Genomic DNA, 20,480 nt, shown 5'->3' on the forward strand with positions numbered 1-20,480 from the left:
TGTTCTTCACATGGAGACCCAAAGAGACATTCAGTAAGCCTAGTATTCATCCTCACAAACTACACTGCATAATCTTGTATTTACATTTACTGGAATAATCGTACATACACATAATGCTTACATTTCACTACTTGTTATATACTGTTATAACTGTGTGATGAATAAATCTCGCTGAATTTTGAGTATAAATCTAAAAATCTTGCTGAATGTTGTCATTTTTTCCTTCTTGTGAGATCGTCTGCATGACTAAGTGAGTATGTTTACTCACCGACAGCCCTGAATGTTGCCAGCTGTGTGTCTGAATAAGTGTAATACAATTATAGCAGGACTTTACGTTCTTTACATAATTATGTTCTACCATAATTCTTCTTACTGTAACCTTACTCAACCAGTCTACTCTACTCAACTCTACTTAACTTTTCTGGTGTGTGTCCTGCATTCCAGGTTCATCAGAACCCTAACGTTGGGGGGGGGGGGGGGGGGGGCAAAGGCAGAGAGATAGTGTGGGGGACACAGAGAGAAAGAGAGAGAGAGAGAGAGAGAGAGAGAGAGGGATGCTGAGGAGAGGGGGATGTTAAATGACAGGAAATGAACTGAACAAAGAAGTTAATGTTTGAACAAGGGAGGGTGGAGAAAAAAGAGGGAGAGAAAGGGAGAGAGAACAGGATAGAGAGAGAGGAGGAGGAGGAGAGAGATTGAGAGAGTGCGAGTCAGGGATGCAAAAAACAAAGAGACAAAAGTGAGACAAAGAAGACAAAGAACAACGTATAGATGACCTCTAAAGAGATCTACAGAAGATATCAACTTATAGAAAGACTTGAAGAGAGATAGAAAAGCCTTGTGCACTAGAATCCAACTGTTGATTTGATTCTTTATGAATGCGTAATCAACTTATCCTAAAAACATTTATTTCAATACCTCTGGATTAATGGATGCTACATATCAAGGGAAAAGGATTATTCTGTAAGCGGTTCTTGATAAAGGTTTCTGGAAAATGTTTGGAGACGTTTTGGACTAAAATAAAGATTTAGAGGTAAGTTTTGTGAATGCCCTTGTAACTCTCTCTCGTTCTCTCTCTCTCTCTCTCACACACACACACACGTACAGACAGGTTGGGGTTCTGGTACATATATTTGTAATGTGCATATTATGTGTACAGACAGAGACATGCAAAATTACTGGAAAATGTCTTCTGTCATCATTTTATTGCTTATACTTCATATTTCTATACATTATTTGTGTGTGTGTGTGTGTGTGTGTGTGTGTGTGTGTGTGTGTTGTGAGAGAGAGAGAAGGGGGGGGGGGTTCATTCTTATAACAGGCTTCTTCTAACTATAAATAGGCTAGAGGGCTATTTTAGGATATGCATCAATGCCAAGGCTTGTTAATTAGATACAGTTTCAGGTAGTCAGAGATTAACAACTTTTTTTCCCTTTTTTATTGTGGTCTTTAGTGGGCTACCATTCTCAGTTTGATTTCATGGTGCAAAGCTGAGATCAGTCTCACGACTCCTTCTAAGCAAGATGGGCCTACCTCTTTTTTCTAGTATAGTTTAGTATTGGTCTTCTTCTAGTTGTCAGGATATGTTGGAATCGCTCAATTCAATTACCTGCCTGCTGTTGCAACAAAACAATTACATTGACTAATCTGAGGAGTGAGGACTGACACAATTTTGGCATCACCCTCTCCCTTGTCACCTTCCCCAAACTGTGAATAGCGTCATAACTTGCCTTTCTGTTGTGCTCAGCTCTACACCATATTCACACCAATAAACATGGTCAAAATCTGGGTCAATTTGAGAATGAACATCTGGCTGTTACACCCTAGTCATGTTTATTTGACATTCATTATAATCAGTAGCCAGAAGTCGGTATGCTAGTGTGGCCTTTTGGTTTGATATTTGCTGTGCCTTAGCCCCCAAAAAGGTTGAGAAGATCTGGCGTAGACAGCAGGGTGCGTGTTTTGGTCTGAAGGTATGTAAGCTTATGGCTTAACATAACTGAAGACTGTAACAGAAGACTATAGACTCTCTAAACAAAGATGACGGTAAACTAATCCCTAACATTCAATCAGTCCCCATTGTCCACTCTCCATGTAGTCACAGGAGCAGGTTGGACAGGTTGGAATATGTCCCCTCTGTGTGCTCAACCATAGATACGGAGATGACACCCCACCCTAAGTGAGTCACAGCCAAAATAAACATCCTTCCTCCAGGTGCCTTTATAATGAAGGCAACATTTCTCCTTCTCTGTCTCTTTTCTTCATCATTGTCCATCTCTCTCTCTCTCTCTCTCTCTCTCTCTCTCTCTCTCTCTCTCTGTCTCAATGCAATTCCATTCAATGAGCTTTATTGGCATGACCATTCAAAAAGAAATAGGCCTAGTCTTGCCTAAGCAAATGCATTACAGTCTCTCGGACTCTCTCTCACTTTCCGTCTGTGTTTCTGTCTGTGTGTGTGTGTGTGTGTGTGTGTGTGTGTGTGTGTGTGTGTGTGCGTATTGGTCTCTCTCCCTCTCTGTCTCTCTCTATGTGTCTGCCTCTCTCTTTCACCTTCTGTCTGTCTCTCTGTCTGTGTGTGTATATATGTGTGTGTGTGTGTGTGTGTGTGTGTGCTGCTCTCTCCTTCTCTAAGTGTTTACCTCTCTGTGTGTATACATGTTGGTCTCTCTCCCTCTCTCTCTGTTTGTCTGCCTCTCTCTCACTTTCTGTCTGTCTCTCTGTGTGTATGTGTGTGTGTGTGTGTGTGTTGGTCTCTCTCTCCCTCTCCCTTTCTCTGTCTGTCTATCTCACTCTCTCTCTCTCCCTCTTCCCCTCTCTGTGTCTGTCGTTCCCACGGGCTCTAGTCACTCAGCTGTGTAATGTTCGTTGGTTCCTGTCTGTGCATAATTTCCAGTGCTAATTTAAACTTCTAATCAGAGGCACACACACACACACACACACACCAATGCACGCAGGCACACACACACACACACACACACACACACACACACACACACACACACACACACACACACACACTCACACACACACGCACACACGCACACACACACACATATATAGCACATGCAAACACATTTGAACACACATTAAAGAGCAGATTTCAAAGTTGCATAGGAGAAGGATATTTTACCCAGGACAGGTACCTGCTCAACACTTCTTCTCTCTCTCTCTCTCACTCACTCACTCACTCACACACACGCGCACACACACACACACACACACACACACACACAATCAGCCTCAGACACACATGCGCACACACACACACACACACGCACACACACACACACACACACACACGCACACTCTCTGAGTTGTCCCATTCATCTGTGTGACCTCAGAGCCTTTAGGGAGTCATTATGTGGCCTGAGAACATTTTTAACATTTCACATCTAAACATATGGAAGGAACACAGGGGAGAACTGCCAACCCCCCGCCCCTCCAAACACACATACACATCAACACCACCACCACAAACAAAATAATCAAAGGAAGCGTCTGGAAAACCTGTGTCCTCGTTTTAAAATATTCATTTTGATTATATTTAGATTTTAGAAATGCATGATTACATACTCTATTCAGTAATATTTCAGAAACGCATGATAATATCTGACCTTCAGTGAGAGTTTAGAAAGGCATGATCATCTTTAGTAATGGTTTAGAAAGTCATGATAATATCTTATTTTCTGTAATAGTTTAGAAAGGCATTAGTATCTGATCTGATGTTCAGAAATGCATAAGCAGGCAGCAGGCCTCTACAGACCCAAGGTGGCATGATTCCAGCCTACTGACCTTTGACCTCCAGACTCTGGCTGTGTATCAGAAGGCATATGGCAAACGCATCAGACATCAAAACAGACCCTCTACCCACAGGCTAACACAGACACACACATACACACACACTCACTTACTGTCAGCCTCTCTCTCTCTCTCACACACACACACACACACACACACACACACACACACACACACACACACACACACACACACACACACACACACACACACACACACACACACACACACACACACACACACACACACACACATACATTCACTCTGAAAACAGACTGTAACTCTGCCCAGAGATCCCAATCTGACATTTACACTCTGTGGGATTCGTGTTATGTCAAAACAAGAATGAGATGACAGCTTGTCGTTCCCACGGTCACTCTGATCTTGCCCTGGTCAGGGCCTGTGAGGTCATAAACACACTTAATTGGGCTGTGAGACAGAGAGAGAGAGAGATCAGAACAGTGTTGTGACCAGTTACTGTTCAACAGGACCACAGCATTGGACTGTTTTCTGAAATGATTTTTCAACTATAGCATCCTTAAAGGTCACACATACCCCTCTCCCCACAATTTCAAATAGTTTATTGCGGTCTTTGGTCAAAAAAAATACCAAAGGAATGAAACACCACAACTTCCCGTCTAAAGAGTCCGGTTCAGAGCATCCCGTTTGTGTGCTTCTTTAGATATGAGTGTGTTGCTTTGACATTTTGGTGACAGGTCCCAAGCTTGTGGGATAAAAGCACTTTTGCACTTTCCTTCGTCATTCGTGAGAAGAGAAGAGAGGTCCAGATAGGTAAAATGTAGGTAGTTTTGCACTGTTTGCCTTCCCAGATACCTAGATACATGTGTGAAAGCACTGGAAAAAGATGAAACTGAAATTCATAATAGCAAATAATCAAATCAAATCAATCAAAATCAATCAAAATAGCAAATAATTGGATACTGCCTTGCAGTATCGGATTTTTAAAAAGGCATTCAGAAGAAGTTTGATGATGGTGGAGCCCAATGCTTATAGAAATATCAATGGTATCAAATGATTCCTAGTGTTGATGAGTCTACATATTGTGAATGTGGATAATAAAATGTGGTTTTTTTATGTTAAAAGTTGCAATTGGTGAATTAACACTGCTGAGAGGTGGATAAACTGTAATAAGAGGTGGATAAACTGTTGTGTTTAATAGCCTCCACTACATCCCTAGATGTAGACACACACAATGAGGATTGACAGGAAATGAGTTTACTGTAATAGGATAGGACACCAGTGGTAGCTGTGGCCACTTAGACCTGAACGTGTGCTCAATATGTGCCTTTATAAGTCCCCACACAACAGTGTGTGTTAGTGTGTGAAAAGGTTAGAGAAGAATGGAGATGTGTTTTGGAGTGTGTGTGTGTGTGTGTGTGTGAGAGAGTGTCTATGTGTGTGTGTGGGGGTGTATTGGTGTGTATGTGTGGAGATGTGCTGGTGTGTGCGGTGGGTCTCTAATGAGTGCCCCTTTTGAAACAGGTGGAGGAGAGGATGGAGGTGTGTGTGTGGAGGTGTGTGTTGGTGTGTGTGTGGTGTGTGTTCCCAGTGGGGGGGTACGGCCCTAAGCAGCGCGCCCAGAGGAGCGGTGACATCATGCTGGGGGGGCTCTTCCCCATCCACCTCGGCGTCGAGTCCCACGACCAGGACCTGGCAGCACGACCAGAAGCCACCGAGTGTGTCAGGTGCGCTTCACACACACACACACACACACACACGACCAGAAGCCACCGAGTGTGTCAGATGTGCTTCACACACACACAAACACACACACGCAGGCCATGGAGTGTGCCAGGTGCGCTATTTACCACCTTGTCTCTCTCTTCCTCTTTGTATTCCTGTCTCTATCTCTCTCACTATTCTACTCTCTATATCTCTCTCGCTACCCCTCTCTCTATCTCTCTCTTTATCTCCCTCTTTATCTCTCTCTATTCCTCTCTACCCCTCTTTCCATCTCTCTCTATCCTTACTGTACATTCTTTCCCCACACCTCTCTTCTGGTTTCTCTCACTTCAGCACCTACTGTGTGTGTTGGGTAATGTCCACACACTACACACACTACACACACACAAACACACACACACACACACACACACACACACACACACACACCTACAGTATGTGTTAACCAATGTCCTTCATGAAAACGCGTGGGGGAGGAATGTACACCCAAGAAGAGGTGCTGGTGAGGAGGTTATCAGATTAAAAACAGTGGCCGCACACTCTTATCTCCTTGATAAAGGCTGTGCGCCGAAATGTTGGCCATTAATAAACGTGTTAAAGAGCACATAGAATGGATGAATTGAGTATTGTACTGTGTTCTCTGATGTTAAAATAGTATATATTCAACTTTGATTTATAAAAAAATAAGCTCAATTGCAACTTTACAAGCCGTATTAAAACCTTATATTTAGGGTGAGTATTGAAATGGTCCTTTTGACTAATTCGCTAATTGTTCTAATTCGCCCATTTATTAGTGGCTTTTTCTAAGTTCAAGATTTTCATATGAAGGAGGACACAACCATGCCTCGTGTTCATGATAGATCTTTGGTTATGCACAACCTCTCCTAATTAATCAAAACCAAGACAAAAATGATTTCCATTCTATGTCTCCTTTAAGAGATTAGAGTGTGCGGCTACTTTGTTTTTAATCAGTGCCCTTCTGCGCTCACAGGTTCAATTTCCGGGGTTTCCGATGGCTCCAAGCGATGGTTTTTGCAGTGGACCAGATCAACAACAGCACCGACCTCCTTCCGAATGTCACTCTTGGCTACCGTATCCACGACACCTGCAACACCGTCTCCAAGGCCCTAGAGGCCACGTTGAGTTTTGTGGCACAGAACAAGATCGACTCGCTAAGCCTCGATGAGTTCTGTAACTGTTCTGGAAAGGTTCCGTCCACAATCGCAGTTGTTGGCGCCACGGGTTCAAGTGTCTCTACCTCAGTAGCAAACCTCCTGGGATTGTTCTACATCCCACAGGTTGGTCTTGTTATCATCATGGGGCTCTTCTCATTCGTCTTCTATCTATCTATCCTCCCTTCCTTCCTTCCTTCTTCGGTCCTCCGGCTCACCCCCACTGATCTGTAAAGAACACTGAAGAGACTATCCCATTGTTGCCGCCCCATCATTCTTTTGTAGATCAGTGGGAACGAACTGGAGGACTGAGGATGGAAGGAAGGGAGGATAGATAAAAAACAAATGAGAAGAGCCCATTATTATTGTTGTTGCTTTTGTTATTGTTGTTGTTCTTCTCTTTCTAGAAAAAGAATGTGTGAGAGAGAACGTTCATTTGGTCTCTTCCAGATCTCTTATGGATCGTCCAGTCGTCTCCTTAGCAACCGGCAGCAGTTCCAGTCGTTCATGCGAACCATCCCCTCGGATGAACAGCAGGCCGTTGCCATGGCCGCGGTCATCGACCACTTTGGCTGGAACTGGGTGATCGCCGTGGCGTCCGATGATGACTACGGGAGACCTGCTGTGGAGAAGTTTGAGAATGAGATGCTTGAGAGAGACATGTGAGTGGAGAGAGAGGAGAGATAGAGAGACTCAAGAAACAAGAGATAGAGAAAGAGAGAGAGAGACCCAAGAAGGTTCTGTAGTTACTGTAGTTACTGTAATAGCCAAAAAGTGATTGTATCTCCAGAACAGCCATCAATCTCTGTAGGCCTAGTCCTCGAAGCCAGAGCTGCTTCGTCATTTCTCCAGAGTTCACTGCAAAAAGTTATATCTTACCAAGTGTTATAATCCGATATCAAGACATAAAATCTAGTCAAAATCCTCTTAAATTAATACATGAAAAAACAAGCAAATTTATCTGCCAATGGAAAGACAATTTTGCCTCAATTTAAGAAAAGATTTAAAGAAGTCTTAAGAAGTCTTAAATCTCATCTTAAATTAAGGCAAAAACAATGCAAATTAGATTTTTTTGATATATCTTGATAACACTTGGTAAGATATCACTTTTTGTTGCTTTGTTTATGTCTCCACTGATACATTGTTTATGTCTCTACTGATACTTTGTTTATGTCTCCACGGCTCCTCCTGTGCAGATGCATCGACCTGAACGAGCTCATCTCTCAGTACGCCACCGAGGTCGAGGTCCAGGCGCTGGCCGACCGCATCCAGAACTCGTCCGCCCGCGTCATCGCCGCCTTCGCCACGGCGCCAGACCTGGAGCCACTGGTGCGCGAGCTGTCGCGGCGGAACCTGACCGGGCGCGTGTGGCTAGCCAGCGAGGCCTGGGCCACCTCGTCGCTCATCGCACGGCCCGACTACCTGGACGTGATGGTGGGAACGCTGGGCTTCGCCCTCAGGGCCGGGCCCATACCGGGCTTCCGGGACTTTCTGCGGCAGGTACGTGCCCTGAGGTGCATTAAAATTTGGCAAACAGTTGCGAACGTTTGTGGTGAACATGCTTTCTTTGAGCAGTTAAATTTGAACGATTTTGGTTTGTAAACGTTCGCCTTCGCCTTTGTTTGCGAATTTGAATGCACCCCTGAATCCCAATTTGCTTTCATTAGTTTTTACTGCAGATGCCTGTTCAATTAAAACGTGAATCTGTACGAACCAACACCAAAGTGCCAACATTAAGACGTTTGTTTATGACGGCAGATTCGTCCTGGTCCAAGCTCAGCCCATAACGAGTTTGTCCGGGAGTTCTGGGAGGAGACCTTTAACTGCTACTTGGATGATCAGGACGGCGCCATCCGGAGGGAGAGGTGAGTACTACATGCCCTCAGTGCTGCTGACCTGCTGTTCTGGTAATACCGAGCCCATCTGGGAATACTGAGCCCATCTGGGAATACAGAGTCCATCTGGGAATACTGAGCCCATCTGGGAATACTGAGCCCATCTGGGAATACTGAGCTGAACGCACTCCATGAAGTTCAATTCCATTTAGCATTGTGAAGCACCAGTCATATGCAACAGACGTTATGAAGCTGTTGCTGTGTGTGCTTATGCAGCAGTTCAGTCAAACTTCGATTTGTGATTGGACAAAAGGTGTTCTATGAGTCACGATGAGGACATCCCAACTCTGACTCTTCACTGCCAGTAGGCTCATTTAATTGTGTGACACACCTTCCATTCATTCATGTACACAAGTCTCATCTTGGCTGCAAAGTTATTTTCCAGTGCTTGGCAACAGTAGACGCGCTAGATTGGAACTAATTTTGGATGAGAGAGGAATAACTTTGATTAGACATAAGTGGAGATGTATGCACTGCCCACAAAAAGGCTTTCGCGTGAAATCTCAGGATGAACCTAAAAATCCACTAACCTTTACAGGTGAACTTAATATGACTTACTTTTGAATGTTTCCAACAATTCAACTTTTCCAACAGTTCCTGAAACCAACTTTTCTTGTGTAGTGTAACTGTTGTATTTAATAACAACATGCCTCTTGCGATCTTGGATCTATCTCACTTGTGCCATTTTGCTTAAGCATGATGTAAGTTCAGAGGTTATGAGGATGCTGTCTGTTTTGAGTGTGGTGTGTGGTCATGAAGATGTTGCTGCTTGGGAGAGAGACGCTTTTCGTTCTCACAGAAGCAAAAGCGCTATATAAATGCAGTCCATTTCCCATTTGATCTGCCAGAAGTGAGATTGATCTCTGATCTTTGATCAGCCTGAAGTGATATTGATCTGTGATCTTTGATCAGGAAGAAGTTATATTGATCTGTGATCTTTGATCAGGAAGAAATTATATTGATCTGTGATCTTTGATCAGTCAGAAGTGATATTGATCTTTGATCAGCCGGAGGTGATATTGATCTGTGATCTTTGATCAGCCTGAAGTGACATTGATCTCTGATCAGAAAGCAGGAGGGGAGCGAGGTGGAGGGTGAGGATGAGGATGAGGGCGCTAGCCTTCGTCCCCGTTGCTCTGGAGACGAGGATGTGTCCAGCGTGGAGACTCCATACCTGGACTACACACACCTGCGGATATCCTACAACGTGTATGTGGCTGTGTACGCCATCGCACACGCGCTGCAGGAGATCCTGACGTGCAAACCGGGGAAGGGGCTATTCGCCAACAACTCCTGCGCGGACATACGCAGGGTGGAGGCATGGCAGGTGTGTGTCTTGAACTTTTCTGTTCCCCCTCATGATGATGCTGTTAATGCCATTTAGTTAATGGGAAACGGCCCCTCCAACACACATACACATCAGCACACACACACACACACACAGAGAGAGCTTTGTCCCTCACCTTGTTAAGGACCACAATGGTAATCAACTTTTTTTGGCTCTATTGAACTATGTTTGATATCTTTGTAAAAATGTGCATAACAAGCAGATCTTTGAATGTTGTCTTCCAAAGTATTGAATAAAGTCTATGAAGTCTATCTTTTCTCAGGAAACAAAAGTTCAAAGAACAAGTAAAAATCCCCACACCGGAGCGCTCCCAATACAATTCCTTTTTTATTCAGTTACGTTTCAGGCCCTTCTTCGGCCTGAAACATAACTGAATAAAAAAGGAATTGTATTGGGAGCTCTCCGGTGTGGGGATTTTTACTTGTTCTCAGGAAACAATCTAATGACAACGAATATCACCATGTTCACGATCTTTAGGTCCTGAAGCAGCTTCGCCATCTTCGTTTCCATGACAGCCTGGGGGAACTCGTCAGCTTTAATGAAGGGGCAGAGCTCCATGGCAACTATACCATTATGAACTGGCATCGGTCACCTAGCGACAACTCAGTGGAGTTCCGTGAGGTTGGTTACCATGTGAGCGCCAATGGAAGAGGGGAAGGAAAGCTGTACATCGACCGCACAAAGCTCATCTGGACTGGACAGATGACAGAGGTGCGGGTTATTTTGGTGTTTTTCTCTGAATGTCACAGGGAAGCTACACCAGGCGCGTAACTGAAGCGTTCCGTTCGCATCGTGTAAAATCCATTTTAGAAGACTGGTCTGTTTTTTTAGAATGTGCGCCCTCATTGTCACATAGCTGCTTCCATTGATTATAGTGATTATTAAAGGTGAACCAAGTTTTTTTTAGCTTAATTTGCTTTAAAGTGTAAGTCCGGCGAAAATTGAAAAAAAATTGCTTTTCTGAATGGGACATACATCAACTACATCAACTTAACAGCTTCACTTCCCCCAAGCCTCTAAGCGGAAAAACCATGCATGCAAGTCTGTGCCACCGGGACGGACCGATTGAAGAGTGTTGTAAAATCTACACGCTAAAGCTGTAGGGGAAGCTCTGCAGAGTAATCTGCAGAAAAACGAGCGAAAACAAGCGAAAACGAAAACCGAAACTGGCGATGAAATTGCCAAACCTAGTTTCCCTTTAACTGCCGCAGCATACACATCGCGAACGGAACACTTCAGTTACGCATCTGGTGTAGCCCCCCAGTAAGACTCACAGACAAGGGTGTAAATGTAGGTTTGCATAATGGACCATAGGGACATACTATTTGGGATGACAGAATTGTCCCCTTCAATATTTTTTTTGTGAACTTATTTGTATTTCTCACCCTGCAGTGTTAGGGGGTGTTGATGGTTGTTGTGTCCCTAAAGCAGAGACCAAACCTTTGCCCTGGCTGGCTTACAGATGAATTCTGAGGTTTCAACCCCCCGCCCCCCCCCCCCCCCCCCATGTTCCCAGGTGCCGTTCTCTAACTGCAGCGATGACTGTGACCTAGGCACGCGGAAGGGCATCATCGATGGAATGCCGACCTGCTGCTTCGAGTGCACCGAGTGCTCCGATGGCGAGTACAGCGATCACAAAGGTACTCATGTCCGCCTGGGTGTCCCCTGCCATAGGAAGGGTAAACCCTGCCTGATCTGCCGGCCATTTGGATTTCGCCCTGCAGCTCAGGCTGGAAATCTGCACATCTACCGTATCTCTCCTGCTTCCTGTCCACGTTTACTGGGTCCAATCACAAACTACTGTAGCTTATCCAAAAGACTCACCCGGATCCTTGGTCTGATTGGTTGAAGGACCATCCAAATGCGTATGGAGTAATTTGAACCATGCCCATTGATCACGCCTCTTGTGCAGTAGAAATCAAGTGCAGACTCCCCAGATGTTCAGTCTTAAAAGACAGCTTAGTATGGTGATAGCCAGACTACAACATCTGTTCTGGTGCGTCTATCCTTAATGTTTCAGTCCATCTGCAGCCAACTATTTGTCTGTGAGAATTACAAGAAATTTTTGCATGGGAGACACTACGTGCTGTAACTGCAAGAGAAATTGAGGGTCAAAAAAGGTTGTCAGTAATTTTGGGTCCTGCTTATGTGTGTGTGTGTGTGTGTGTGCGTGTGTGTCCATCTAGCTTCCCAGCCTTAGATGAGAGCTCTTGTCCAGTGCCTCATAGACCTCAGTTCTCTAACTAATAAACCAACCCCTCCCCCCCCCCCCCGCTTCCTTCTCAGATGCGAGTATTTGCGCCAAGTGTCCCAGTGATTCCTGGTCACATGGCAACCACACCAGCTGCTTCCGCAAGGAGATCCACTTCCTGTCGTGGGAGGAGCCTTTTGGGGTAACCTTGGCCATCCTGGCATCCTTGGGCGTTATGGCAACGGCTTTCGTCCTGGCATTATTCATCAAGTTCAGGGACACTCCCATCGTCAAAGCGGCCAATCGAGAGCTTTCGTACCTGCTGCTGATATCTCTGATTTGCTGCTTCCTAAGGTGTGGAGATTTCGGATGGAGGTGGAGTGAGAGATGGATTACATACATAGAAGACAGACATATGCAGACATATGCAAATGCATATAGACTTGCAGACATGCAAATACATGCATAAATGTAGACATATGCAGACAAGCATGCAAACATCTGCAAACATGTATGCAGACATAAGCAGACTTAAGCAGATATGTAGACATTAGACATATGCACCCTTACTGACATTTCAAGTTTGTTGTTGCTGCAGTTGCCGCATATTTGAGGCAAGGTCATATATTCATGCAAATTAGGTTTCTGGTAAACAGTTACGGTTAACTTTTGGCAATGTTGCAGCAAATTTGCAGCTATGTCATTATGCAAATTGGGTTTGTCACCAGAAGTTCACTGGAAGTTTGCCATTATTGGCTAAGTGTGGTGGCAAATCACTGGCAATCATCGGTGGCAAACTTCTCATTGTTGCCTGAACTTTTCTTGAAGTTTGCCTCTAGTGGCAAACTGACAAACTGACAAACTTCTGGCAATATTTTCTAGTGAACTCACAAGTTTGCTGTTTCCCACAAGTTGGCTGCAAATCTGCCGCAAACATTTAATTTCTGTAAGGGCAGACATGCCTGTAAACTTGAGGACATGTAGACGTATGCAGACATGCAGATACGTGCAGAAATGTAGACATACACAGACATATTCAGACATGCACGACTTCTGTACTGTACCTTCAACTTCATCACCACTGGTTTCCTCTGAATCCCTGCCACCAGCTCTCTGATCTTCATCGGCAAACCCAAAGACTGGATGTGCCGCCTGCGCCAGCCGGCCTTCGGGGTCAGCTTCGTCTTGTGCATCTCCTGCATCCTGGTCAAGACCAACAGGGTGCTGCTGGTCTTCGAGGCCAAGATTCCCACCAGCGTCCATCGCAAGTGGTGGGGTCTCAACCTACAGTTCCTGCTGGTCTTCCTCTTCACATTCGTTCAGGTAAGGACTAGTTCAGCTGGACAGCCATGTGTGTGTGTGTATAGTGTGTGTGTGTGTGTGTGTGTGTGTGTGTGTGTGTGTGTGTGTGTGTGTGTGTGTGTGTGTGTGTGTGTGTGTGTGTGTGTGTGTGTGTGTGTGTGTGTGTGTGTGTGTATGTGAGAGTGAGTGAGTGTCAGAGTTTGTGTGTGAGTGGGTCTGTGTGGAACCACAATGCTGCACTGGTCTTTCCCAGCTTCTCATCCGCTGCCATTCAGTGCCAATTAATGGTAAATCAATCAGATAAAGCACTGATGATAAAAGACGATGGTAAACTGATGCTGAACTAATAGTAAACTGCTGATAATTGTTATATTATTATATTAATGAAAAAGCATCAAGATGAATGGCAAAGTACACACTTGTGATGATGTTCTGGGTCTTACTAATGCTAATTCACGGCTACCTAACACACCCACAGGTAGCCATCTGCGTGGTGTGGTTGTACAACGCCCCTCCGGCCAGCTACGAAAACCATGAACTGGACGATGAGGTCATCGTGGTGACCTGCCACGAGGGGTCAGCCATGGCTCTGGGCCTTCTGATTGGCTACACCTGTCTGCTAGCCGCCGCCTGCTTCCTGTTTGCTTTCAAGTCACGGAAGCTTCCGGAGAACTTCACTGAAGCGAAGTGCATCACGTTCAGCATGCTCATCTTTTTCATCGTGTGGGGCTCGTTCGTGCCGGCGTACGTCAGCACCCACGGGAAGTACGTGTCGGCGGTGGAGGTGATCGCTATCCTGGCCTCCAGTTTCAGCATGCTGGCCTGCCTGTTCTTCAACAAGGTAAGAGTTACTGTAAGGTGACCAGATGTCCGAGACGAAAACCGGGGACATAATCCCAAAAATGTGGAAAAAATATGTTTTCTGTATTTTCCTGGGGACAGGCAACCAAAAACGGGGACTGTCCCCTGAAACCGGAGACATCTGGTCACCCTATGTTACTGTCCCTTATTAAAAAGTCCTATAGGATTCCAATCAGATTTTGGAAAACATTTTTGGACAATCCTATAGGAGTTCTAAATCCTATAGGATTGTTGCTATTGGAATCCTATAGAACTTTTTGATAAGGGGGTCACTGTGTTATGTGATCATAGTGTTAACCATAGACATATATACGTATATAATCTATGGTGTTAACCTCTGTAGCGATCCAGGTCTTATGTCAATCTCTATGATAAACCAAGTCTAATGTCCATATATCTGTGATCTTTATAAGACCCATATCTTTGATAAATTAGGCCCAATGCTAGTCTCTGCTGGTCCAAGCCAAATGGCAGGTTCAAACACACCTGACTCCCCAGGAAACAAACAAGCTCACCGAGAACCTTCCGTGCAACTAGTCCATTAGGCCTGGACAAGCAGAGACTAGCATTAGCTACATATGCTACTAGTCCATGCTAATCTCTGTGCTGGTTCTCCAGGCCTAATGCTAATCCCTGTGCTGGTCCAGGCCTAACGCTAATCTCTGTGCTGTTTCTCTCGGTTTAATGCTCATTTCTGTGCCAGTCCAGGCCTAATGCTAATCTCTATGCTAGTCCAGGTTTAATGCTAATCTCTGTGCTAGTCCAGGCCTAATGCTAATCTCTGTACTGGTCCAGGCCTAACGCTAATCCCTGTGCTGGTCCAGCCCTAACGCTAATCCCTGTGCTGGTCCAGGCCTAAGGCTGATCTCTGTGCTGTCTCTCCAGGTCTACATCCTGCTCTTCAAGCCGTCCCGGAACACAGTGGAGGAAGTTCGGTGCAGCACGGCGGCGCACGCCTTCAAAGCGGCAGCTCGGGCGACGCTACGCCACGGCTCCAACGCCTCGCGCAAGCGCTCTTCATCGCCCTCACTCTCCTCGTCCTCGTCCTCCAAGCCCGAGGTGGAGGGGGGCTCGCTGGAGAGGGGGCGGGCCCCCAGAGTCAGCTTTGAGGGGGTGTCCATGTCCACGACCGACAGGAAGAGTCCTCAGGAGGGCTCCAAACCCTGATGGGACCTGCGTTCGCCTTATTCACCCGGCAGTGGTTATAAATCAAAACGAGGCCATGGGGTATCCAAACCTGTATTGTGTTCTATGCCTTCGCCAGTAGGTGGCGAGAGTGCGCTAATGAATGCGTAGTCAATGGGTGCCTCTTATTTGGGCTTTTATACGTCCTCCCTCGCTCCTTGGGCCTCGATCCTCACTGATCTTCATAAAGAATGATGGGCCGAAAACGATGGGATAGTCTATCCAGTGTTAGTTATAGATCAGTGGGAACGCCCCTCGAGGATCGAGGAGGCATGTTGAGAAGCACCTAATGTACCCTATAGCCATGTTTTGGTTTGCAATGGCTACCATGTGAATAAGGCGAATACAACTGAAGTCTGCCTACATAAAGTACCACAAAGCTGCCATTTTTGATAAGGATATGCAGGTACGGATCTCCTTATATGGGCAAAGATGGATGGCAGCTTTGGGTCCTTTTTGTAGGCGAACTTCAGAGGATGAGCTATTGATGTTGACGAACAGGACTGACGATACAATCAAGGTATCTAGTATCAGCCTTAGTACTAGATTCTACCTGTGCAGAGGGCTGAGAGAGCTTGATGACCTGGACATGAATCATTTGAACTAATCAGGAGAGAGACAGGACAGTAGGGGACTTTCTGCCTTTCTGTCTGCCCAGTGATGGACCCTCGGGCTTGGGGACCACATTCAGACAGCAGCTGACTGGAGGCAGTCTGGCCCTGTGTGTGTGTGTGTGTGTGAGAGAGAGAGATTGTTTTCAAGTATATGTGTGTGTGTGTGTGTGTGTGTGTGTGTGTGTGTGTGTGTGTGAGTGATCCTCAAACAGCAGTGTGTGTGTGTGTGTGTGTGTGTGTGTGTGTGTGTGTGTGTGTGTGATCCCAGACAGCAGTGTGTGTGTGTGTGTGTGTGTGTGTAAGTGAACCCAAGCAGTGGTGTGTGTGAGTCATTCCGAAATTACAGCATATGTGTGTGTGGGTGTGTTGTGTGTGAGAGAGTAATCCCTGCCTCTCACACTCCAACAGAACCATCTGTTAGAATGTTCAAAACTCCCTGCTGGAGGGTGAAGGACGTTTTGGTCAGGAGAGGGACAAGGCCCCTGGTGCCTCAACTACACCAGAAGACACGATGTCCTGCTTTCGTAAGGACTTTGCACATTTAGGAGGGACTCCACACCATCACAGTATCAACAGCATCCCAGAGTATTAAGTGAAGAGACATTTTATTGGAGTCCACAACAGCCAAGTTGAAAATCACCCTTAAAGAGAGGACACTACTCTGTAAGGATGCTGGTCTGTTTGAACAGGGGTGTATTGGGCACATTTTCATTAGGAGGGTATAAATTGTTCTTCTGTTTTCTTCATTGTTGTCTCGGCAAGGCTTTCTGTAACACATGTGCACACAATAATATGTCAACCTTAACTCCATCTGTTCCACAGATGCCAAGCTAGAAACCTTTCAACACACACCTGTGCACCTGAGATTCTCTGATTACGCACACTGTGTACCTGAAATTCTGTGAACACAAAACTGTGTACCTGAGATTCTATGAGCACACCTGTATACTTGAGATTCTGTGAGCACACCTGTATACGATTCTGTGAGCACACCTGTGTACCTGAGATTCTGTGAGCACGCACCTGTGTACCTGAGCACACCTGTGTATCTGAGATTCTATGAGCACACTTTACCTGAGATTCTGTGAGCACACCTGTGTACCTGAGATTCTGTGAGCACACCTGTGTACCTAAGATTCTGTGAGCACACACCTGAACCCCCTTCTGTCCTCCTTGAAGACCCTTTAAAATGGTCCTCATGCTTCTTCTGCATATCGCTCACTTTTAAGGGAATAAGTTTGTGCCAGGAAGTAAGGGCTGGATTTCTTTCATCTGGACTGGGTGATACCGTAATTTCCCAACTATTAGCTGCGGCGTATACATTGATTTTGCAAACATTCTTCAGCTATGAGGTTAATACACGGTAGCAGTTAATATGGTATATTAATATGGTTTTGTTTCTTCTAACTTGCATGAAACACTGTCCTGCAGCTTATACACAATGCGGCTAATACACAGGAAATTACGGTACTGATTTCCACACACTTCCATCACCCCAGCATCACTTCATATAGGACTCTGTGTCCTTCCACCCCCTCAGGACGCACACATTACATAAGTGCTATTTATCTGCTCGTGTTACTGTTGCGCAGTTGTTTTGGATTATTTGGGTTGCAGAGATGTTTTTGTTGACTTGTTTACCTTTTCTCTGTAATTTTGCTGTTTGATTGTTATGCTGCATTATCGTACCGACTCCAGTCGTCTTTTATGATTTGTCAGTAAAAAAAAAATATAGCACAATATATACCTCGAACACATCCAGGTCTTTCCCTGATGAGACCGCAGGTAAAATCTCTAGTGAGTTCACTGTGTAGAAACCTTTAGATCACAATAACACACATACAAATATGAAAAACATGTTCACTCACCACAAAAATACAGTGCACCAACAGTTCTACACAGTTCTAAGCATATTCACTTACACAAACATACAGTACACACAATTTATTTTGTGGGACCACTGTAGGTTTATTGTAAGTGAAGGCTAGGTTCATTTGTGTGTGTTGCTGGGTATGTGAATATAGTGTAACTACAGACCAGGAGCAACATTTTCTGTAAAGCTCTGTGCCATTATTACTCTTGATAGCAATTTAAGCTAATTTCCTGGATCTCTATACTCTGAAACTGTCTGTATGATGCACTAAGCTTAGCCGAATAAACCAGTCTGTTTCAATCAGGAGTGGCAGTGCCATGTGCATAAGGCATAGCAAACAGTAACCTAATTTGCTTGTGAAAGAAGGAATGCGGCCTTAACTACGTGAGGCTATTGACTAAATATTGATATAAAAACTGATAAACAGTAATGAGGAATGAACATGTCAAGAGATACAAAAATCACATTTGACATCACACTTTCAGGGGTTTCACAGCTATTTTTTTTTTTTTTTTTCGAGAATAGAATAGTTTAAATGTTTGCCTATTGTTTGATTTAATTTTCAAAAGCATCGAAGGAGAGTTTCAGATTGGGGAATCTACAGAATATAGATGTATATACATTTCAATTGTCACAGTTGTTAATTTGTGAATAGAAAGGTGCAATAATACAGCACTGTTTGACATCAGCAGATTTGATTTCAAACTTCAACTTTGCAACAAATGCTCAGACACAATGCTTGGATGGGCTTAGCCTTGTGTGCCATATCCACCCTTGAACTGATGCTACATAAAGGTCCCTGCCTCTTCCATTGCTTGCAAAAGAGGCATGCAGGCATGTGGTTGGTGGTCACATACTTTTTATTGTCACACTTCAATTGGTTTTAGAAATGGGGAGTAAAGGGACAAATACACAGTTTAACAGGTATAGTGGCTCACCTGAGGTCTGTTTGTTCTGTGTGTTTTCAGGTATGTGTGTGGGCGGGTGTTACCAATTATGAGATGTGTTTCGCATTTTGAATAGAGTTTTCCCAATATTTTAAATACATGCATCATAATAGCCTACTGGCCATCCCTGTGTGCATGTGTAACCTGCAAACTGTACAAAATGATTCCTGTGTCAGTTCAATTGTATCTAATAAGTTATAACATAAGGAAGAAGCAAAGACGTTATGAGAAAAGGCGCATGTGCAGGTTCTGTGAGATGTGTCATGGTCATGGTCAGATGCGATAGGACAGCTTGTTTCTCTGTGAATCTCACGGACAAAAAGCCAGAGGAATGCATTCAGAACACAGGAATTTAGTTATCAGATTTTGTGGGATTTTTCATTTTCTCCTTCTTCTCAGATATGCCAACTATATTGCCATACCATACCCAAGGCCAGCAGGAAATGTGTGTATGTGCAACAAATAATTTCATGCTATTCCAGGAAACAGCAAAACCTGTTTTACCACAGTTTTGTAAATTTGCATGTACATTTTTTTTGCATGGTGTTGACAACATAAAATGTGCCATCAAGAATTGATGGGAACGATAATGGATCTATATCAAAGAGCTTCTGGCTCGTTATGCATAGGCATATTACTTTAACTGAAAGTTTAATGATGCTGGAAAGCAGTGAGTACCGGGGTAGCCTGAGCAGATTGAAGGCCTAGTGGGCCTAATACTGTACACATTTATAACTTACAAAATTTCTGACATACAATCTCCCTCGATATCATGACCTTAATTTAATTTCACTTCATTTTGCTGTAGCCTATTTGTTCTTTGTAGACTACTCTGCACAATGACAATAGCCTACCTCTATGACAATACATTCATAATTAATTTTTTTTTCTGATTGGAGAATTTACAGAACAGGCTACGTATGATTTCTGAACATATATTTAAATTGTTCAATATTACAATATAGCCTAATGCATACCAAAACGTCGATCTAAACCAAATAGGTAGCCTTGGATCCTGTCCCGTCTACTCTCCTGCAGTCTATAGCACCCGCTATTATACCGGCAGTCACACATGTATTTAATACTTCACTCAGTTCTGGAATAGTTCCTTCTTCTTTTAAACAGGCAAGAATTACGCCTTTGCTGAAGAAAAGTACACTTAATTCAACTGATGTGAAGAACTACAGACCTGTCTCCCTTCTTCCTTTCTTGTCAAAGGTTTTGGAGAAAGTGGTCTTCAAGCAAATGTGTGACTTCCTCTATCAGAATAACCTACTAGACCCTATGCAGTCTGGTTTCAAGAGTGGTCATTCTACTGAAACTGCTCTTCTATCTGTGACTGAAGCATTGAGAGTAGCTAAGTCCTCTGCTCAGTCATCAGTGTTAATTCTGTTAGATTTATCTGCAGCCTTTGATACGGTTAACCATGACATTCTCCTTTCTACACTATATGAACTGGGAATTTCTGGGAAAGCTCTTGACTGGTTCAAGTCTTACCTTAAAGGGCGTTCTTTTAGCGTGTCTTGGCAGGGACAGATATCAAAGTCTCATGACCTCACTACAGGAGTCCCCCAAGGATCAGTATTAGGG

General features: G+C 44.4%; 1 protein-coding gene across 1 annotated transcript; it reads left to right on the plus strand.

The window, feature by feature from the left end:
* The first annotated feature begins 5,098 nt into the window (after window positions 1-5,098).
* casr (calcium-sensing receptor) lies at window positions 5,099-16,054 on the plus strand. Its single transcript, XM_062537469.1, has 13 exons — window positions 5,099-5,126; window positions 5,369-5,504; window positions 6,494-6,800; window positions 7,125-7,336; window positions 7,871-8,188; window positions 8,450-8,539; window positions 9,638-9,896; window positions 10,395-10,628; window positions 11,434-11,557; window positions 12,204-12,462; window positions 13,218-13,431; window positions 13,889-14,251; window positions 15,157-16,054. Exons 1-13 carry the CDS (start codon window positions 5,099-5,101, stop codon window positions 15,436-15,438), a joined length of 2,826 nt encoding a protein of 941 aa, XP_062393453.1. The 3' UTR covers window positions 15,439-16,054.
* Window positions 16,055-20,480: the final 4,426 nt, after the last annotated feature.

The sequence above is a fragment of the Sardina pilchardus genome, chromosome 5, assembly GCF_963854185.1.
Source record: "Sardina pilchardus chromosome 5, fSarPil1.1, whole genome shotgun sequence".
Classification (NCBI taxonomy): Eukaryota; Metazoa; Chordata; class Actinopteri; order Clupeiformes; family Clupeidae; genus Sardina; species Sardina pilchardus.